Source organism: Hevea brasiliensis, unplaced genomic scaffold, assembly GCF_030052815.1.
Source record: "Hevea brasiliensis isolate MT/VB/25A 57/8 unplaced genomic scaffold, ASM3005281v1 Scaf7, whole genome shotgun sequence".
Classification (NCBI taxonomy): Eukaryota; Viridiplantae; Streptophyta; class Magnoliopsida; order Malpighiales; family Euphorbiaceae; genus Hevea; species Hevea brasiliensis.
Genome location: NW_026615250.1, coordinates 651,936 through 669,746, shown reverse-complemented (window position 1 = coordinate 669,746; position 17,811 = coordinate 651,936). Strand labels below are relative to the sequence as shown.

Genomic DNA, 17,811 nt, shown 5'->3' with positions numbered 1-17,811 from the left:
TAAGAATTCGACCTTCAAAAATGCCGATAAGGTTTCGATACCCGTGGCTGAACAGGGGAACACTAGACTTGATTCATCGACCTTTTCATGTAGTCATTTTACCAATATCTATTAACGTCCGATCTATTCTGTTATGTTTACTTTGGTTCTATTTATGACATCTTGCCGAATTGTTTACGCCACCTAATAGTTCGGCTATCTTCCCGGCGTGTTATTCAGTCCTCTTTTAAAGGAGACCTCTAAGTTGCAGCTACCTACGCTTACCCAACCATTTACATACTACAAAGAGTTAGAAAACTGATTTTAAATGACTGAGATCAATAAAATGAACCGATCACTAAAAATGATTTGAGAGTGACTTTCTTTGGGATTGCTTGTGCAGAAATGGTCTAGACGTAAGAAGAACAAGGAAAATGCGGGAAATAAACGTAGACGCTTAATAAAACAGTAGCATGAACTCCTACAATAACACCTTTTGAGGTTCTCTAGTGCAAAATAATCCTTGAAGGAAGTTGCAGATATATAAAGAACAAAGGAAGTGTGGAAAATAAACGTAAGCAACAGTATGAGCTCTTACCTGTGAGGAGCCAAATATATTGAAATAACTATGAGGTGGTAAATAGTGATGAAGATGGCGGATTGATCAGCCTGAGAGTTGATGTCTGTGAGGAGCCAAATGTGTTGAAATAACTATGAGATGGTAAATAGTGACGAAGATGGCGGATTGATCAGCCTGAGAGTTGATGTCAGATAATGAACAAACTGGAAATATGGAGTTCCAGTATTCAAAACCTTTTCCAAGAAAACACTCCTGAAAACTAGTTTCAAAAGTCTTTTAATCACTACAAAACAGCAGAGTAACAAACTGAATGAAGTTTCAGAGTTCCTCCACGATAATAGCAGCCTCTGGCTTATATTTTTTTGTCCCCCCCTTGAACAGTTTTTCATGCAGGTATTTATAGGAATCGGGTGCTCCCCATGAAGGGTCAAGATTCATTTTGAGGGAGATGGAGGGTCAGGATTTTGAAGTACATGATCGGATGTTCAGGAATTAAAGAGAATCAAAACGAATGGCTGAGATCACTTCTCAAAGTATTTGTCCTTTTCCTCTTTTAATCCGACGGTCTTGAATCCTCTTGTCCGGAACGATCTGAGGGCTGAGAGTGAAAAACGCTGGTATCGTCATCTTCTTTGATCCAAGGGTTCCGATTCATCCTTACAAGTGAGATCAACGGTGGAGATTGGGATGTACAGGATCACATGACACACCCGCACTCACAAGATTAAGTGCGATTCTTAGGCGCGCGGTGGAGATCTCGTCACACGCTTTAACTACCTCGGCTCGATTCGACGACGGTTATTGGAATTTGTCTTATTCTTTTGTCTTCCGATCCTCCCCTAGCTCCTATTCCGATCTCTCATGTCGATCTCCTATCTCCGATCCCTTTTATCACTTGATCAGTATGGATTCGGTCCAAGCATTAATTATATCTCGATTTTCAAGCGCCCGCTGCTTTCCGCCAAAGCATTAAATGCCCAATTTCCCTATATATACCCCGTTGATAGTGGCATTTCCTTCATTCGATTTTTCTCTTTCTCCTTGTTTCTTGGTTCTAGCTGCTCCGGAAAGTTCCGCCATAACCGTGGTTTTGATCCTCTTCCGATGGAATTCCTTTCTCGCTCGAAAATTACGATCCCGGTGATTGGATGGTCCTAATTGACGATGGTGAGAGAACTGGATTTGACCGATCCGTATTGCGGGCTTCGGTTGTACCGATCTCGAGTTGCTCAACTGAGTTCATTCGGCTTCTCATCACATTGAGTGTTCCGACAGCGATTCTGATCCACATTGGGTGTTCCGACAGCGGATGAAGCATCCGGTCGGCAATATCCTTGGGATCAGTTATAAACTGATCCTTGGAACACCTGGGAGTATCCTTGGAATTAGTTATAAACTGATCCATGGATCTCCTGGGAGTATCCTTGGGATCAGTTGTAAACCGATCCTTAGATCGCCAAAATGATGTAGTCTGTCAATGTAATCAGATCTCTAGAGATCACCCAAATGATGTAGTTAGTCCTTTATTGTAATCCGATCCCTAGAGATCGCCCAAATGATGTAATCCGATCTTTAATGTAATCCGATCCCTGGAGATTGCCCAAATGATGTAATCAGATCTTTTGGAAATAAAAATTTTATTTTGTCAATTATCATCTTATTATTATTGCATTGATTATTTTCCGATCTCTGAGGTGGTTATCCGATCTGGTTCTTTACTTGAATGACACTTGACTGATCCTTTATTCAAAATATTTAACTTATTATGCCGATCTCCAATTAACCGATCTTTGAACATTCGGACATTTGAGAGAAGTGTCAGAACAGCTGTCGAGTCTCACCAATCGATGCGCCGCCTAGAACCTCGCGAGCATTAAATGCTCGGACTAGTATAAATAGGGAGGGTTAGCTTGTTCTCTCATTTCATTTTCGCCTCTCGCTCATAGCTTCAAGTTCTCTCATTTTCTCCGCCCGACGCCGATTAGACTCGTAAGGACTTTGATCTTCTTTTTTGTTTAAGTTCTTTGTTTCTTTTGAAAATGAGCGGTGCCAAGGTCGAGAGCGCTAGCCCTCCTTCCATTGAGTTCTCTTGGTCATCGTCCGATGAAGAAGAGGCATCAGCCAAGCGCAACTCCGACCCCTTAGGGTCTCTCGCCTGTGCCTGGCCTGTCGTACCATTAAGGCGCACGCGCCTCTTCTTCAAGAGAGAGACCCTTCCTATAGACGAGCTTCCATCGGTTCTTCGAACTGACCGCAATCGCTTGTTCAAGAATACAACATTTGTCCCGATTCATATGAGCCGATCAAGTGCCATGGCGATCTTCGTCGATCATTCTTTTGAAGAGGATGACATGGTCATGGTGTACGAAGAACGCTTAAAGGCCTGGCCCGAGGTTCCTCTAGCCGATTTCTATAAGGAGGTCCTAAAATTTCACCGAATATCCATTGTTCAAATCCACCCCAACTCGTGGCGGATCTTGGTTGCTTTCCGAGGTCTATGCCGAGCTAAGGGAATCAGACCTACACTAAAGTGTTCGCCAAGCCGCACCGGCTAACTCACCGAAAGGACGATGACCATCGGTTCTTTCAGCGGCCTAATTGCGGCTCTTTCCGACCGCCTCGCCTCTTAAGAACCGGAAGAATCGCTTTCTTCATTGTGAGGAGCAAAGATCCGAGCCGCTTTGAGGATTTCCCACTGGTGGTACCAGTGGACCCTTGCTTCCAACCATATTACCCCGAGCGAAGAGGAAAGTTTGATAGTGATGGATCTCAAGAGTGAGGCTGCCACTAAAAAGTATTCTTGTTTGGATTCTGGATCGCCGAGCCGCACCATTGGACTGCTCAATCGCCATCGCCAAGACCGCGAAGCTTCCGCTCTCTAACCTCGCATCGGTATTTTCTATACCTCGATCTCGTGACCTTAGCGATCTCACTAACCTTTTCTTTGTGCAGTATGGCGGGTGGTGAGGGTTCAAGGAAATGGAAGAAGGAGAGAGAGATCTCCGAAGATAAAGGAGATAAAGCGTTGAACGACTCCAAACGCCTGGCCACGAACTCGGGAGATACAAAGTGATCCTCCCAACCTTCGGTCCGCGACCACCGGCTACCCGATCTCTCCTAGATCGGAGGAGCAGCCTCCGACTCTTGCGCTTGTTCCAAGCAGGAAGGGGGCCTTCTCAAGCTTCGGGAGGACCTCTTCTCGGGCGCTCAAGCATCGATCGATCGCTTGAGGAATAACCGATCACAAGGAGAACTCGATTTCGCCAAAGTCCCGGGTCTACCATCTTCTTTCAGAGGATCGGGACAAGCTATCCTGAATGGTCTCGACGACATATTGACTCGGACCATGAGCTTAAACGTGGAGTGTCCGTGAACCGCACCATGATCCGGAGAGGATTCAAATACCGGGTAAGGAGATCGGAAGAAGAATCAGAGGTGGATTCCTCCGATCCCAACTCTCATCCGCCGGATTATATATCTCAAGTCGAGGGACGCAAAGCTCCATGAAGACCGGTTGGCGAATGTAATCGTGCTTTGGATGAGAGGGACCGTGCTCTTAAGGAAGTCCAGTGCTTCATGCCAACGGTTAGCCAGTCGCTCAACTTATAGAGGAACTTGAGGCGAAGGATAAGGAGCTTAAGGAGAAAGATAAGGAGCTTAAGGAGAGGGATGAAGAGATGGTGACGGAATAGCCGAGGCCTATGTGAAGGCTCACAAGGATCTCTTGGCCGCACTCCAGAGCGTTACCTAAGAAGACTTTTCTTGGATGGCCGATGTGGCTCCCGAGGACAATGATGAAGACAAAGGAGGATGAAGCCGAGGGTGAGAGGGAGAGAGGAGTGATCCAAATGTAGATCAGTGGGGTGATCCTCACCAATAACTTGTACAAATTATGACATGAAATGAAATGCCTTTTGTTCAATGAATGATTGTGATCGGAAAATTTTAAACCATTATTTGTCTGAGTATTTGATTGTATGAGCACAAAGAAAACAAAAACTAAATGTGATTATTAATCTAAGTATGAGAGATCGGAAAGCACTTTGAACATGAGATCGGTAGGGAAGAAATGTCGAATGTAACTTGACCAAAATTTAACTCGAACACTTAAGATCGAATCGAACCAAAACTTTAGCTCTTAAACTTTCGGAAAGGAGGTCGGCAATAAAATTGGTAGGAAAAGATCTAGTGCCCGTTCATTTTATTCATCAACAGAGATCAGGAATATACCCGACGAGTCCGGAAATTCGGCAACGGGTTTGAGGGATCGGTAAATGATTTGAGAGATCGGCTGAGTTTTAAGGGATGCTAGGACTTAGCATTGATTCAAATCTGTGTGAGGAGAGATCGGAAATGTGACCGCCTATCAAGGAGGGACCTAAACGTGATTAGTTGTTCAAAGAAGAATTTTTATTGATTCTAGGGATCGAACAAAATTTGGTGTCGTCAGCTTTTAAAAAAAATTTTTTTTTTTTCACATCTCTTTTTCTCTTTTTTCTTGCTTCTGCACCCCCCCCTCTCCTCTCCCCCCCCCCCCCCCGCTCTCCCTCCTTTCTTTTTCCTATTTGAATATTCATATTCCTCCAATAAATATTCATATTCCTCCAAGAAAATCTAATGACACGACAGTTTGGCAGGCATGGCTTGTCTACAGTGAACCATGCATATATCAAGAATGAACAATTTACTGAAAATAATGGACTAAAGTCATTTATGCTTATACATAAACTGGGAAAGTACAATGGATAACAGATCCAAAAAGAAGTGATTACTTAATCCTTGTTACAGACATGAGAAATAAGCAGTACTTGAAAAATGATTATGAACACTCTGAAATCAAGATGATGAGACAATGGGACTTCATGACTGGCTAAAAGTTCAATTAGACTCTTACCGGACGTGAAAAGGCATCATCCAGCTCCATATTAGATCCAGATGTCTCAAGATCAAGAACTGGAGTATTCATATAAGGTTGACTAGGTAAGAAAACTGTATTTACTACCCCATAATTCCCACTTACAGAGGGCTGGTGTTCATCATGCCGCCATTCTCCGTCAACAAAAACTTGTACTACATTTAAATGGACAAAAAAATGAATATCAGTAGCAACGCCCAAAATTAACATCTCTTTGTTGCATTAAACATCAATAAGCACTCAATAAGGAAATAAAAAAGACAAACATATCGAAATGTAATGCTTTTAACATTCAGTGATTCAGTCCCTAACAATCACCAACAATGTATTAAAAGGAAAATCCCATAAAAGTTACCCAAAGTCCAATATTTTATAGCTGTCCCAACATAATTTAGGTCTGCAACAAATTGGAACAATTAGAAACAAAAAAAAAAAAAAAATACATATATATATATATCTTATTTTTAAGGCCAATGTTGGGTAATACTAATAACCATATAAATAATAGCCATACACAACCACGTGCTAATTTGTATGCATTGATAACCTGGATTTAAACAAACTTTGCTTACTGATATTAGAGAGCCCCTATGACTGCTGATGGAATGCATGAAGGCTTTACGGTACAAAAGGTAGCTTATACAGGGAACCAATTTGAGAACCCCTGAGTCCTAAATCATTTAATTCCTTTGTGTAATCTTATCTCTTTGTTGATCGGTCCAAGGAAGAGGACTAAGTTGCACAATGAGTAGCCTTCTCCAAAGCTAGACACAATATTTTCTTTATTCTTTTTTCCTTTTTTTTTTTCCCCAATTGGACATGGGGGTCTAATTTTGTCTCTTAACACTTTATGTGCAAGAATGTATTGGATATAACTATTAAGAAGTAGCATTTCACATTCTGTCCATGTTTGCTCCTTGATAATCATTGGCGTTAACTGCTATACTACATATAGACATAACATTCATATCAAAAATTCCAGGACGCCAATTATACAATGAAAATATTTCAAATAACACATGCTATGACATTAAATATACTCAAGTCTCATAGCTCTTAAAAATGCCTTGACAAGCTGAGTTATGAGAATAATATCAAGCATTGCAGTCAGCCAACCTGGTGGTGTCCTGGTGTTAAGCTGCAAATAACTTGGAAAACAGTCGGGCATCCTCCATTGGTTACATAGATATGTGTTCAGTCCAACTGTTCAGATAATAATTCCATTCAAAACCGCCATCAATCATCCAATACACACAATTAAATATCACTAAACTAGAAAAGCCCATTTATGCGTTCACTATTAGTAAGAAATCAAGTCAAAAATCTGAATTTGGTCAATCTAGTAACTCACCCAGTGAAAGAGCCACTGAGAAAGACACTCCTCCCTCCGTACGGCCACACAAAGCGCATAGGAACCACTACAGTATCTTCATGGCCGGTAGCTGTACTAGAACCAAACATCGCCCTCCCAAAAACAGTTTATGTATATATATGTGCGACAATCAATACCAATCCACAAAATGCCAAGTATGCAAAATCCCTCAACTTGCCAAAAACAAAGCCTTCAAATCAACTGATTGTTATTATTTGCATTTCTCAACCTCTTCAACAATAATAATTAGGAAAATAATAAAACAATTAATAGGGATCCTCCACAGTCTAGCAGAGGACCCCTTACTGCTTACACATGTAGAGTCACCAAATCAAAGCCAAAACCCTAAAATTTATAAAATCCAAATCCTTAGAAATCTCCTTCTCCGCATTCAACCAAAACTCACTGAATTTGAGCCCCAAACTGAAGAATTCCCTACATGCAACACCAACCAAACACAAATCCCAGCAATCTCAGCTTCTTATGATCAGCAATTCAAACCCAAAAGTCAACAAATCAAACAACCATGAAAACCCCACCACAAATCCACTAGAGCCTCAATTGAAGCTTTTGATCCGGTCCAAAAAAACAAAACTTTAGAGGTGAATCGAATCTGGGAACCCAAAACAATGAACACTGGGCACAGAATTGAGTGAGAAAAGAGTGGGTTTAGTGGTAATTTAGAGGGACAATGGGAATGATAGAGAAAGAAAAACCGCAATTGTTATAGGGGCAGGATTAAAGAGAAATTGGCATTGTGGTGTTGGATCTCAAAAGAGATTCTTTGTGGGTTTTTTATTTTTCTTTTTTCTTTTCTTAAGCGATGAGAATCTGACGATTTAACAACAGAAACTGAAACAGAACACAAACCACCAAAAACCAAAAAATAAATTTATTTAAATTAAAAAAAAATAGCGTGCAAAAGAAAACAAGGGAAATTAATGATCTCGGTAAAGCCCAGGAAGAAAGGTTAATCCATACAAGATATTTTGTTAATTAATTATTAATAAAATAAAATATACTTTAATTTTAATAAAATAATGATATGATCCATCTTTTTATTTATATTTTTTTTAGGTAAATGATTTCTAAAATTTAATAATTAAAATTTTTATGTTAATTTAATTACTAAAAAATATTTATATATTTTTATTTAAATGAATTATTTTTTAATTATTTTTGTTATCTTTTTTCAATGACATTTTTTAAAATAAATTTTAAGATATATAAGATTTAACTAGTAAATTTTAATTAAGTGAAATAATTTCTATAATGACTAGAGTTTAAATTTAAATATAATATATATTTTAAAAAGAAATCACTCTCTTAAGTTTTAATAATTAGATTAAATAAATGATAAAATTAATATTATTCCATATTAATTTGAAATATTTGAGGTATTTCAATAATTTTTTTTCTTAAATTAATTTTTAAGTGGAGTTAAATTCGATTTATTTTATTTATAATTTAGAGTTTAAGAAATAATATATTTAAAATCAATAGAGAAAAAAAAACTTAAGAATTAATTATTTATTCTTAAATTTGAATTTATAAAATATAAAAATTATTTATTGTCATGAAATTTAAATATTCAATTAATTGAGTATTTAAAAACTAATTTTTAATTTTTTTAGTTAATCAAAGTACTAATTTTTAATTTTTCATTGTTTATATGTAATGTTTGCTAAATATAATTTTTAAATTAACTTTTAAAATTAATAATCAATAAATTAAAAATTCAAAACATTTATTTTCATCTTGACTTGATTCAGTAACTAAAAACATATAACTTATCTGAGGTACTCAAATTTAAATCTCCATTTCCTCAATTATCTGTTGAAAAAATATTTATTGTGAATCAATAAGTGTGAAAAGTCTTCAATATCCTTCATAATTTAAAGTGTGTATATTTTCATAAGAAAATCAATTAAAGAGTAATAATCATTGATCAATAACTTAACATGCACTAAACTCATTAAACAGCTTGATAAGTTTAAAAAGAAAGCATAAAGAAGATTTTATTTGGTGATTTAAGGGAATCTCTACCATATAGTTGGCTCTATTTGTAGTGAAAGGGCAAAATTTAAAAAAGTGTTGTCTAAAAGAGTTTTTCAAGTGATTAGGTCCGGTGGTTAGAAGGCAAGAATAGACCTTTCCATTAGTCCATGAATCCCAGATTCCAATCTAATGATTAGACCCTTCAATCTTTGTTTAGCAATGTCTATTATATAATCATTAATTGAAAGCTACTTCACCTTATTATGTTTCTGAGTGGAAAAGCCATTTTAATCTATGCCCACTTGCCACACTTTTCCTTTTCTTTGTTATTTTTTAACAAAATTTTCTTGTTGGGTTGAATTGAAGAGAAATTTCCTATACTAACTTGAAATTCTTATCCTAATGAAATTAATTAATTATTAATAAAGAATGAATGGGTATGAGTAATAATTTAATAGAAAATGGTTCTATATACACCATCTCACTTGCACATGAATAAAAGCTTGTAATTGCTGCTCCTTCACGGGCCATGGCCCTGTTCAAGAATTATGTGGTCCATGAGCTCGTCTAACCTTTCATTTTCCTCAATATATTTCTTGAAACAGATCACCAATAATTGCTCGTTTGGGTCATCAGCATCTGTATTCATTGCCTTCTTTCCAGTCAAAAGCAACAAGAGAAGTACATCAAAACTATAAACATCAATCTTCTCATTAAACTTACCTTCTGATCCAATTCTGATAGTCAAAATATGATGGTCAATTTATGCCAGCAACTGGCAATAGCTTTTTATTATTATTACTTAATTGTATTGAATTTCCTCAAAAAAAATTATATTAAATGTTCTTTTTCTATCCACGAGGCAGCTTCTTCCAAGTTTCACTTGCAAACCACCTGGTCGGACCGAATTAACCGTGACTTGAACCACTGGCCTGTCCAATCTGGCTTAAAACTGGTTTTCTTCGTCATGTCATCTGAAAAATGAGCTCTGCTTACAGGGGTGTCGAATCCATGACTTTAGAGAACAAAAATATGAGTGTTTTTGCACTTAACTTATACGCTTAGGAATAACGATCAAAAATACCCATCTCTGCATGTTCAAAAACTAGAATAGGAACTTGGGATCAAGATGATACCCATGTCTTCCACTTACATCATCAAGATTTATTAGAGATAATGATTAATTAATTAAGACAAGTGGACTGACCTTTTCCTTGTTCTTTTCCTATCTCATCAGGCAGCTTCCAATGAAGATTAGATTCATTAAAAAAAAAATGATTAATCATAAGAGTTGGGGTTATTGGCAAGTCTGAAATGCTTGCATTTTAAACAATCCTGAGGTCTAATTTGACACTATTTGTCAAAATTATTGAAAAGTTTGAAAGCTTGTCCATATAGATACATATATATAATCTAGTCTACGAGTCCAAATAAGACACAATGTTTAATCAACAAGATTCATACATTTGACCACTGCTGATATAGTTAAATAAAGAAAATAAGTAATCTTGATGATCAACAAGAAGAAATTAGGGATTGATAAATCTGTCTAAGTTGTTTGCCAACATCAGTGATTTCTGGCCTATTTTCACTTCTTTTGCAAATGCACTGAAGGGCAAGCCTTGCATAAGCTTTGAGTTGCTGCTCTTTCCCAGACCATGTCCCCTCTTCAATAATTATAGGGTCCATAAGCTTGTCTAACCTTTCATTTTCTTCCATACATTTCTCGAAAAACTCCACCAAACGCAAATTTAGGTGGTCATAATCCAATCGATTGTACGGACCTTTTCCAGTCAAAAGCACTAGCAGAAGTACACCAAAACCAAAGACATCAGCCTTCTCATTAAACTTACCTTCTGAAAGATATTCAGGATCTAGATATCCAAATGTCCCCGTCAAATTTTCAGTCACTATGTGGGTTTTACCTTCTGGAATTGATATGGATAACGAAAAATCACTCAATTTGGCCCTGTAGTCTTCATCCAGCAGGATTTTTCTGGATTTGATATCTCTATGAACAATAGGCCTTGGGAATGCAGTGTGAAGATAAGCAATCACATTAGCTACATCAACTGCAATCTTCAACCTATTCTTCCATGATAAAGGTCGCAAATCGGCTCTTTGTTCATCTTTAAAAATGTAATGATCAAGAATTCCCATCTCTGCATGTTCAAAAACTAGAATAGGAATTGGGGACTCTAAGCAGCAACCTAACAGTTTGAGAACATTTTTATGTACACTCATTTGTGATGCAAACACTATATCACTGATAGAGTTCTCCAAGAAATTTTCATCATTTTCATACTTTTTCACGATTACTGGGCGATCTTGTATAAAACCCTTATACATTTTGTACATTTCTTCTTCAAAAAACATTTGATTTGGATCATAGCTATTTGTTGCATTGTTAAGCTCTTGGATAGAAAAGGAACGGATAGGATTACCTCTGCCATTATTAATGGCAATCGCCTTTTCTAATAACATTCCTCCATTTCTCATTACTGCTTTTTCACTCTCAATCTCATCCTTGTTGCCTCCGAAGCATCTCATCATCTTGCCTTGCCTGTCCATATGAACTAAACATGCTGACTTCCAACATGTATATGTGAGTGTGTTCACATGCTATAAAGTGGGATCATGCATCAGCTATAACACTTGCTCATTCAATCAAATCATCTAATTAAAGTTCAAGTCTGTAACTGCCTTTGATTTGGTCCACATTATCAAGAAACAATCATTTAAATAAACTTCAAAAAAATTAACCATAAAATTGAACCCAGGTCTAAATGGAAAATCTGTGATTTTAACACTAATTAAAGTTGATAACTTGATAAAATTAAACAGAAAGTTGATGTCCATGAATAAAAAATCAATTGAACAAAGCATGTAAATACCAGAATTAATTGAGGTTGACAAAAACCTAATTTCAGCCAAATCTTTTCTAATCCTTGAGAGAAGCAGAGTGTAGTTTTTGATATGTATAAATCAAAAACTTTATTTATTTTTAATCGATTCAAAAAAAAAAATTAACATAGCAAGCAAAACTAAAACCTGATCAAATAGACCAACCTAAAGACCCAATCTATGACTTGAATGAAATTTTAAGTGAAAAAAAACCAGAAAAACCTCACAGATGAGACATAAAAATATCAGTTACAAAGCATAACGCAGCTGCTGTCAAAACAAGTCCCCATGAAAAACCTGGCAAACTAACAAAATATAAGTAAAGTGAAACCAAAAATCAGCACCCAGCAGGTCCAACACCCAGAAGCAGAGTGTGAAGTTGCCCAGCTAAGAGATTCAAATGGAATTAACAAGATTTTTAGTAAAAACTAAAGGTGAAAATTCAATTAAACATGCTTCCTGTACCAAAACTAGATACGTCTAAGCATAACTGAGAGAAAGTACCTGCTGTGTGCAGCCAAATTAGATCTTTTCAGAGAACCAGCAGAAAGAGAGAAAAGATATGCGATTATACCTCCTATTCTGATGATAAGAATGATTGTTAATTTGTTAGACTTTAGAGATAATGATTAATTAATTAATTAATTAATTGATTACGACAATTGATGAATCATATGATCAGGCAGCTTCCAATGAGGATTAGATTTATTAAAATGATTGATGATTCATAGAAGTTGGCGTTTTTGGCATTAATTAATCAAGAGGTTAATTTGACAGCAACAAATAGTTCTGTTGATCAATATATAGAACCTTATTTTTTGTCAATTTTTTTATTCCACAGAGGTCTAAAGAAATAAATAATAATTGATGGAATGCAATATGGAAGTTAATTTTCTTTCTCACAATACAATTGATAAATAATAAAATGATTAAATGATGAGACTTAATTAAAAACCTCTTCACTCTCCACACCTTTAAAAAGTCATTTTTTTTTAATAATAAAAAAAATAGAAACAACCATCAAGAATCATATATTTTGGCGCTACTATATAGATACAAAACCCTATTCTTGATGATTACAAGTAGAAATTAAGGACTGATAAATCTATCTTAATTTGTTTGCCTACATCAGTGATTTCTGGCCTATTCTCCTTCACTTTTTCATTTTTTTCAAGTAATCAAAATATCAGAGGCAGAAATCAATTTGCTTTAGTTCGATGGTATATTGAGACCAGGGCTATAAAGCATAGAATTTAAGTTTTAATAAGAGCTAAATGAACAAAAGAAAGTTTTATATTTTTGTGGCTTAAATTTTGAATATGTTTATTATGTACTCGAATTGTGACCCGACCCAAAAGTTTTTGCGTTTTAATCTGATTAGATAAAAAGAGAGATTTGCGATGGTAGCGGAGTCGGCCCAGGCCTGAAGCCTACCGTTGATCTCCTTGGGGGGTGCAGGGACAATGCCCGCGGTATAGACCAGTATAAATATATCTTTGAGTTGAATCTTTTTTCTATATTATGTAACTGTGCGATTTATGTATGTGCTTTAGATTTACGTGCTGATTATAACAGTTGAGTTAGAGCAACATCGCAAGTCTTGCTACTCCCCACCAAGGTCACGAATGCATTTGAAGTGAAAGTCTTGCAAAAGCTTGTATTTGCTGCTCCTTCATAGGCCATGGCCCCTCTTCAAGAATTATGTGGTCCATGAGCTCGTCTAATCTTTCATTTTCCTCAATATATTTCTTGAAACAGATCGCCAATAATTGATCGTTTGGATCGTCAGCATATGTATTCAGCGCCTTTTTTTTCCAGTCAAAAGCAACAAGACAAGTACATCAAAAATATAAACATCAATCTTCTCATTAAACTTACCTTCTGATCGAATTCTGATGGTCAAAGTACGATTGTCCATTTATGCCAGCAACTGGCAATAGCTTCTTATTATTATTAATTAATTGTATTGAATTTCCTCAAAAAAAAAAAATTGTTAAATATTCGTTTTCTATCTCATCAGGCAGCTTCCAATGAAGATTAGATTCATTCAAAAAAAAAAAAAAAGAATAATCATCAGAGTTGGGGTTATTGGCAAGTCTGAATTGCTTGCGTTTTAAACAATCCTGAGGGCTAATTCGACACCATTTGTCAAAATTATTGAAAAGTTTGAAAGCCTGTGCATATAAATACATAAATATAATCTAGTCTACAAGTCCATATAAGGGACAATATTTAATAATCAACAAGAGTCATACATTTGACCACTGCTGATATAGTTGAATAAAGAAAATAACTAGTCTTGACGATCACATGTAGAAACTAGGGATTGATAAACCTGTCTGAGTTGTTTGCCACATCAGTTATTTCTGGCCTTTCCTCAACTGGGTTGAAAATGCATTGAAAGGCAAGCCTTGCATAAGCTTTGAGTTGCTGCTTTTTCCCAGACCATGTCCCTTCTTCAACAATTATAGGGTCTATAAGCTTGACTAGCCTTTCGTTTTCTTCCATACATTTCATGAAAAAATCCAACAAATGCAAATCTAGGTGGCCATAATCCAATCGATTGGACGGTCTTTTTCCAGTCAAAAGCACTAACATTAGTACACCAAAACTAAAAACATCAATCTTCTCACTAAACTTGCCTTCTAAAAGATATTCAGGACCTATATATCCAAATGTCCCCATCAACAGTTCCGTCTCTATGTGGGTTTTACCTTCTGGAATTGATATGGAAAATGAAAAATCACTCAATTTGGCCCTGTACTGTTCATCCAGCAGGACATGTCTGGATTTGATATCTCTATGAACAATAGGACTTGGGAATGCAGTGTGAAGATAATCAATCACATTAGCCACATCAACTGCAATCTTCAACCTATTCTTCCATGAAAAAGGTCGCAAATCGGCTCTATGTTCATCCTTTAAAATGTAATGATCTAGAATTCCCATCTCTGCAGGTTCATAAACTAGAATAGGAACTGGGGACTCTAAGCAGCAACCTAAGAGTTTGAGAACATTTTTATGCGCACTCATTTATGATGCAAACACTATATCACTGATAGAGAACTCCAAGTAATCTTCATTATTTTCATACTTTTTCGCGATTACCGGGCGGTCTTGCAGAAAACCCTTATAAATTTTGTATATTCCATACGTTAAAAACATTTGATCTCATTGACTATCTGAAATTATTGAAATAAATTGTTGGAATTGCATTATCAGTTATTATTTGCTATCTGAAATTTTTTGTGGATTTTGATTGATTTGTACAATTTGATTTTCTGTTTTGAATTGGTACATGTGCCTAGTATTGTGTCTAGTATCTGTATTTATCTGACCCTGCTCTGTAGACTATCACGGTATTAGGTTGTATGTTGAGTTATGCATCATTACACTTTATGGTTTGCATTAGTATCATATGCATTGAAATCTGTGAAGGAGGAGGAAGTTATCTAATATCTGGTAGCGCGCTTACCATCTGGCCTTTGGTAATGTGGGTTATCATTATCTTGGTGTACTGTACCATAAAATTTATTTGAATGATTTTTATATATTTTATGTAATTATTTTACTAATAATTTTGATAGCATGAGCATTATTTTATTGGATAGAAAATTTATTGCGAAATTAATCAAGCGTCAGTCTGTTCCTATTCCGTTGTGTACAGTAATTATCATTTATTGAGCATTAGCTCAAATCACATTTTCTTTGCCTGTTATCTGTTTCAAATCAGTAGAATTATGCAGCTGATTCAAATATTTAGTCTATTTTCTGGAGAGGGACAATTTTTGATTTGTTCTCATGGTATGTCCAAATTCATGTTTCCTCGGATTAATAATTAATTTAGTTTATTGAACAGTTTAAGTTTTTATTTGAAATCTGTTGAGAGACAATCTTTGATTTGTTCTCATGGTATGCCCAAATTTATGTTTCCTCGGGTTAATAATTAATTTAGTTTATTGAACAGTTTAAGTTTTTATTTGAAATCTGTTGAGACTCCGCAGTTTACTTATAGGATATTTATGATGTTTATTCAGTATTTTGTTTATTTAGATTTTATTTTATTTTTTCGAGATTAGTAAGTGACAATATATTTATTCAAGATACTCTGATAAGGCTTGCATAATTTAAAAATACTTAAATTATGCACCGGTCAAGACATAAAATTTTGGATTGTGACAAAAATAAAAATACAAAAGAGTGAATCCTAAGTGAAAAATTTTGGATTGTGACAAAAATAAAAATACAAAAGAGTGAATCCTAAGTGATTATAAAAGATGGTGCCCAGTGCACTCAATCTATTTTTGTGTTGTTGATTTTTTTTTCAAATTTTAATTTTGTGGAAGAGTAGTTTCCTTTTGCCACAAAAGTAAAATTTTATTAACTAGCTAATATCATTAAAATTATGTTTAATTTTTTCTGACTATAGCATGAAAAAACCGAAATTAAAAGTTTTTTTTAATTTTTTAATAAAATAAAAAAATTAATGATTATATTCGAGTTTAATTAATTCTCAATTTATTTTTTCAATTTTTTTTAATATTTATAGTTAAGATATCGTTGGACTAATTTTGACACACTTAAATTAAATTTTTTCGCCAACAATTTAAATACTAACATCCACCACATCAACTAACATGATATATATATATATATATATAAGAAAGTTTACCTAAGGCTTAAATTGTATAATCAAGTTTCTAATAGGTAAATTACAATTTAATATTGGAAGTTTAACAAAATTTATAATTTAATTCCTATATTTTCAAAATTAAGTAATTTATTTCATGAAATTTGAAAAACTTACAAATTACTCCCTTTATCTGATTGACAGTTAATTATAAATAAAAATGATGAAAATACCTTTAACTCTATATATTTTTTAACTCACAAGTTCCCTATCTATGTGAGTTTCACCTTCTGGAATTGATATGGATAATGAAAAAGCACTTGATTTAGCCCTGTAGTCGTCATCCAGCAGGATTTTTCTGGATTTGATATCTCTATGAACAATAGGCCTTGGGAATGCAGCGTGAAGATAAGCAATCACATTAGCCACATCAACTGCAATCTTCAACCTATTTTTCCATGATATAGGTTGAAAATTTGCTCTATCTCTATCCTTAATAATGCAATGATCAAGAGTTCCCTTCCCAGCATAGGAATCGGGGACTCTAAGCAACATCCCAACAGTTTGAGAACATTTTTATGCACACTCATTTGTGATGAGAATACAATATCACTGATAGAGTTCTTCAGGTATGGTTCATGATTTTTATACCTTTTCATAATTACTGGGCGGTCGTGAAGCAAACCCTTGTACAATCTGTAGATTCCGTCTTCAGAAAACATTTGATTTTGATCATAGTTATTTGTTGCATTGCTAAGTTCTTGGACAGAAAAGGAACGGATAGGATTACCTCTGCCATTGTTAATGGAAATCGACTTTCTAATAACATTCTTCCATTTCTCATTACTGCTGTCTCTCTCTCAATCTGATCCTTGTTGCCTCTGAAGCATCTCATCATCTTGCCTGTACATATAAACTGAACATGCTGACTTCAAGCAATTATATGTGTGTGTGTTCAGCCATAACATCAACGAGTTAGCCAAAAAAAAGAAAAAGAGAGAGAATTAGTTGAGGGTGATAAAGAAGAAGTACCTGCAGCTTGCACCTAATTTCAGCCAAATCTTTTCTAATCCTTGAGAGAGATAGGAGAAGCAGAGTGTAGTTGCCCAGCTAAGAGATTCAAATGGAGAATTAACAAGATTTTTATTAAAAACTAAAGGTGAAAATTCAATTATACATACACCCTGTACCAAAACTAGATATATTACAACACAGAAGATGTACGTGCAGCTTGCAGCCAAATAAGATCTCCACAAAGAATCGGCTCAAAGAGAGAAAAGAGATGCGAATAGCCTTATTGGCAAGTATGCATGATCTCGAGGGTTATTTTAACACCATTTGTCAAAATTATTGAAAATTTTGATTTCTTGTCTATACACACACATATATATAAGTCCAAATAAAAGACATTGTTTAATTTGGTTCGACTTTAT

The 17,811-nt window shown here is 35.4% G+C and overlaps 1 protein-coding gene, 1 long non-coding RNA gene and 1 pseudogene across 3 annotated transcripts; all 3 read right to left on the bottom strand.

Annotated features, from left to right (window-relative positions):
* Window positions 1-6,305: 6,305 nt before the first annotated feature.
* On the bottom strand, window positions 6,306-7,790 carry LOC131177673 (uncharacterized). Its single transcript, XR_009147036.1, has 2 exons — window positions 6,826-7,790; window positions 6,306-6,677 (listed from the first exon to the last, which is right to left on the bottom strand). It is a non-coding gene; the product is annotated as an uncharacterized LOC131177673 (long non-coding RNA).
* Window positions 7,791-10,352: 2,562 nt separating this feature from the next.
* Window positions 10,353-12,353, bottom strand: LOC110659901 (serine/threonine-protein kinase ZRK1-like). 2 transcript variants are annotated; one of them, XM_021817975.2, is made up of 2 exons: window positions 12,253-12,353; window positions 10,353-11,407 (listed from the first exon to the last, which is right to left on the bottom strand). In XM_021817975.2, the coding sequence occupies exon 2, from the start codon at window positions 11,395-11,397 to the stop codon at window positions 10,360-10,362; it is 1,038 nt and encodes a 345-aa protein (XP_021673667.2). In that variant the 5' UTR covers window positions 11,398-11,407; window positions 12,253-12,353; the 3' UTR covers window positions 10,353-10,359. The 2 variants fall into 2 exon arrangements, with proteins under 2 accessions (XP_021673667.2, XP_057998743.1); XM_058142760.1 differs by having other exon boundaries at window positions 10,353-11,420; window positions 12,253-12,328.
* A 1,688-nt stretch (window positions 12,354-14,041) lies between these two features.
* On the bottom strand, window positions 14,042-17,276 carry LOC110661942 (serine/threonine-protein kinase ZRK1-like; annotated as a pseudogene).
* Window positions 17,277-17,811: the final 535 nt, after the last annotated feature.

Excerpts from the sequence above, each read along its gene's own strand:
- LOC110659901 (XM_058142760.1), bottom strand. The coding sequence starts at position 11,415 with ATGGACAGGCAAGGCAAGATGATGAGATGCTTCGGAGGCAACAAGGAT.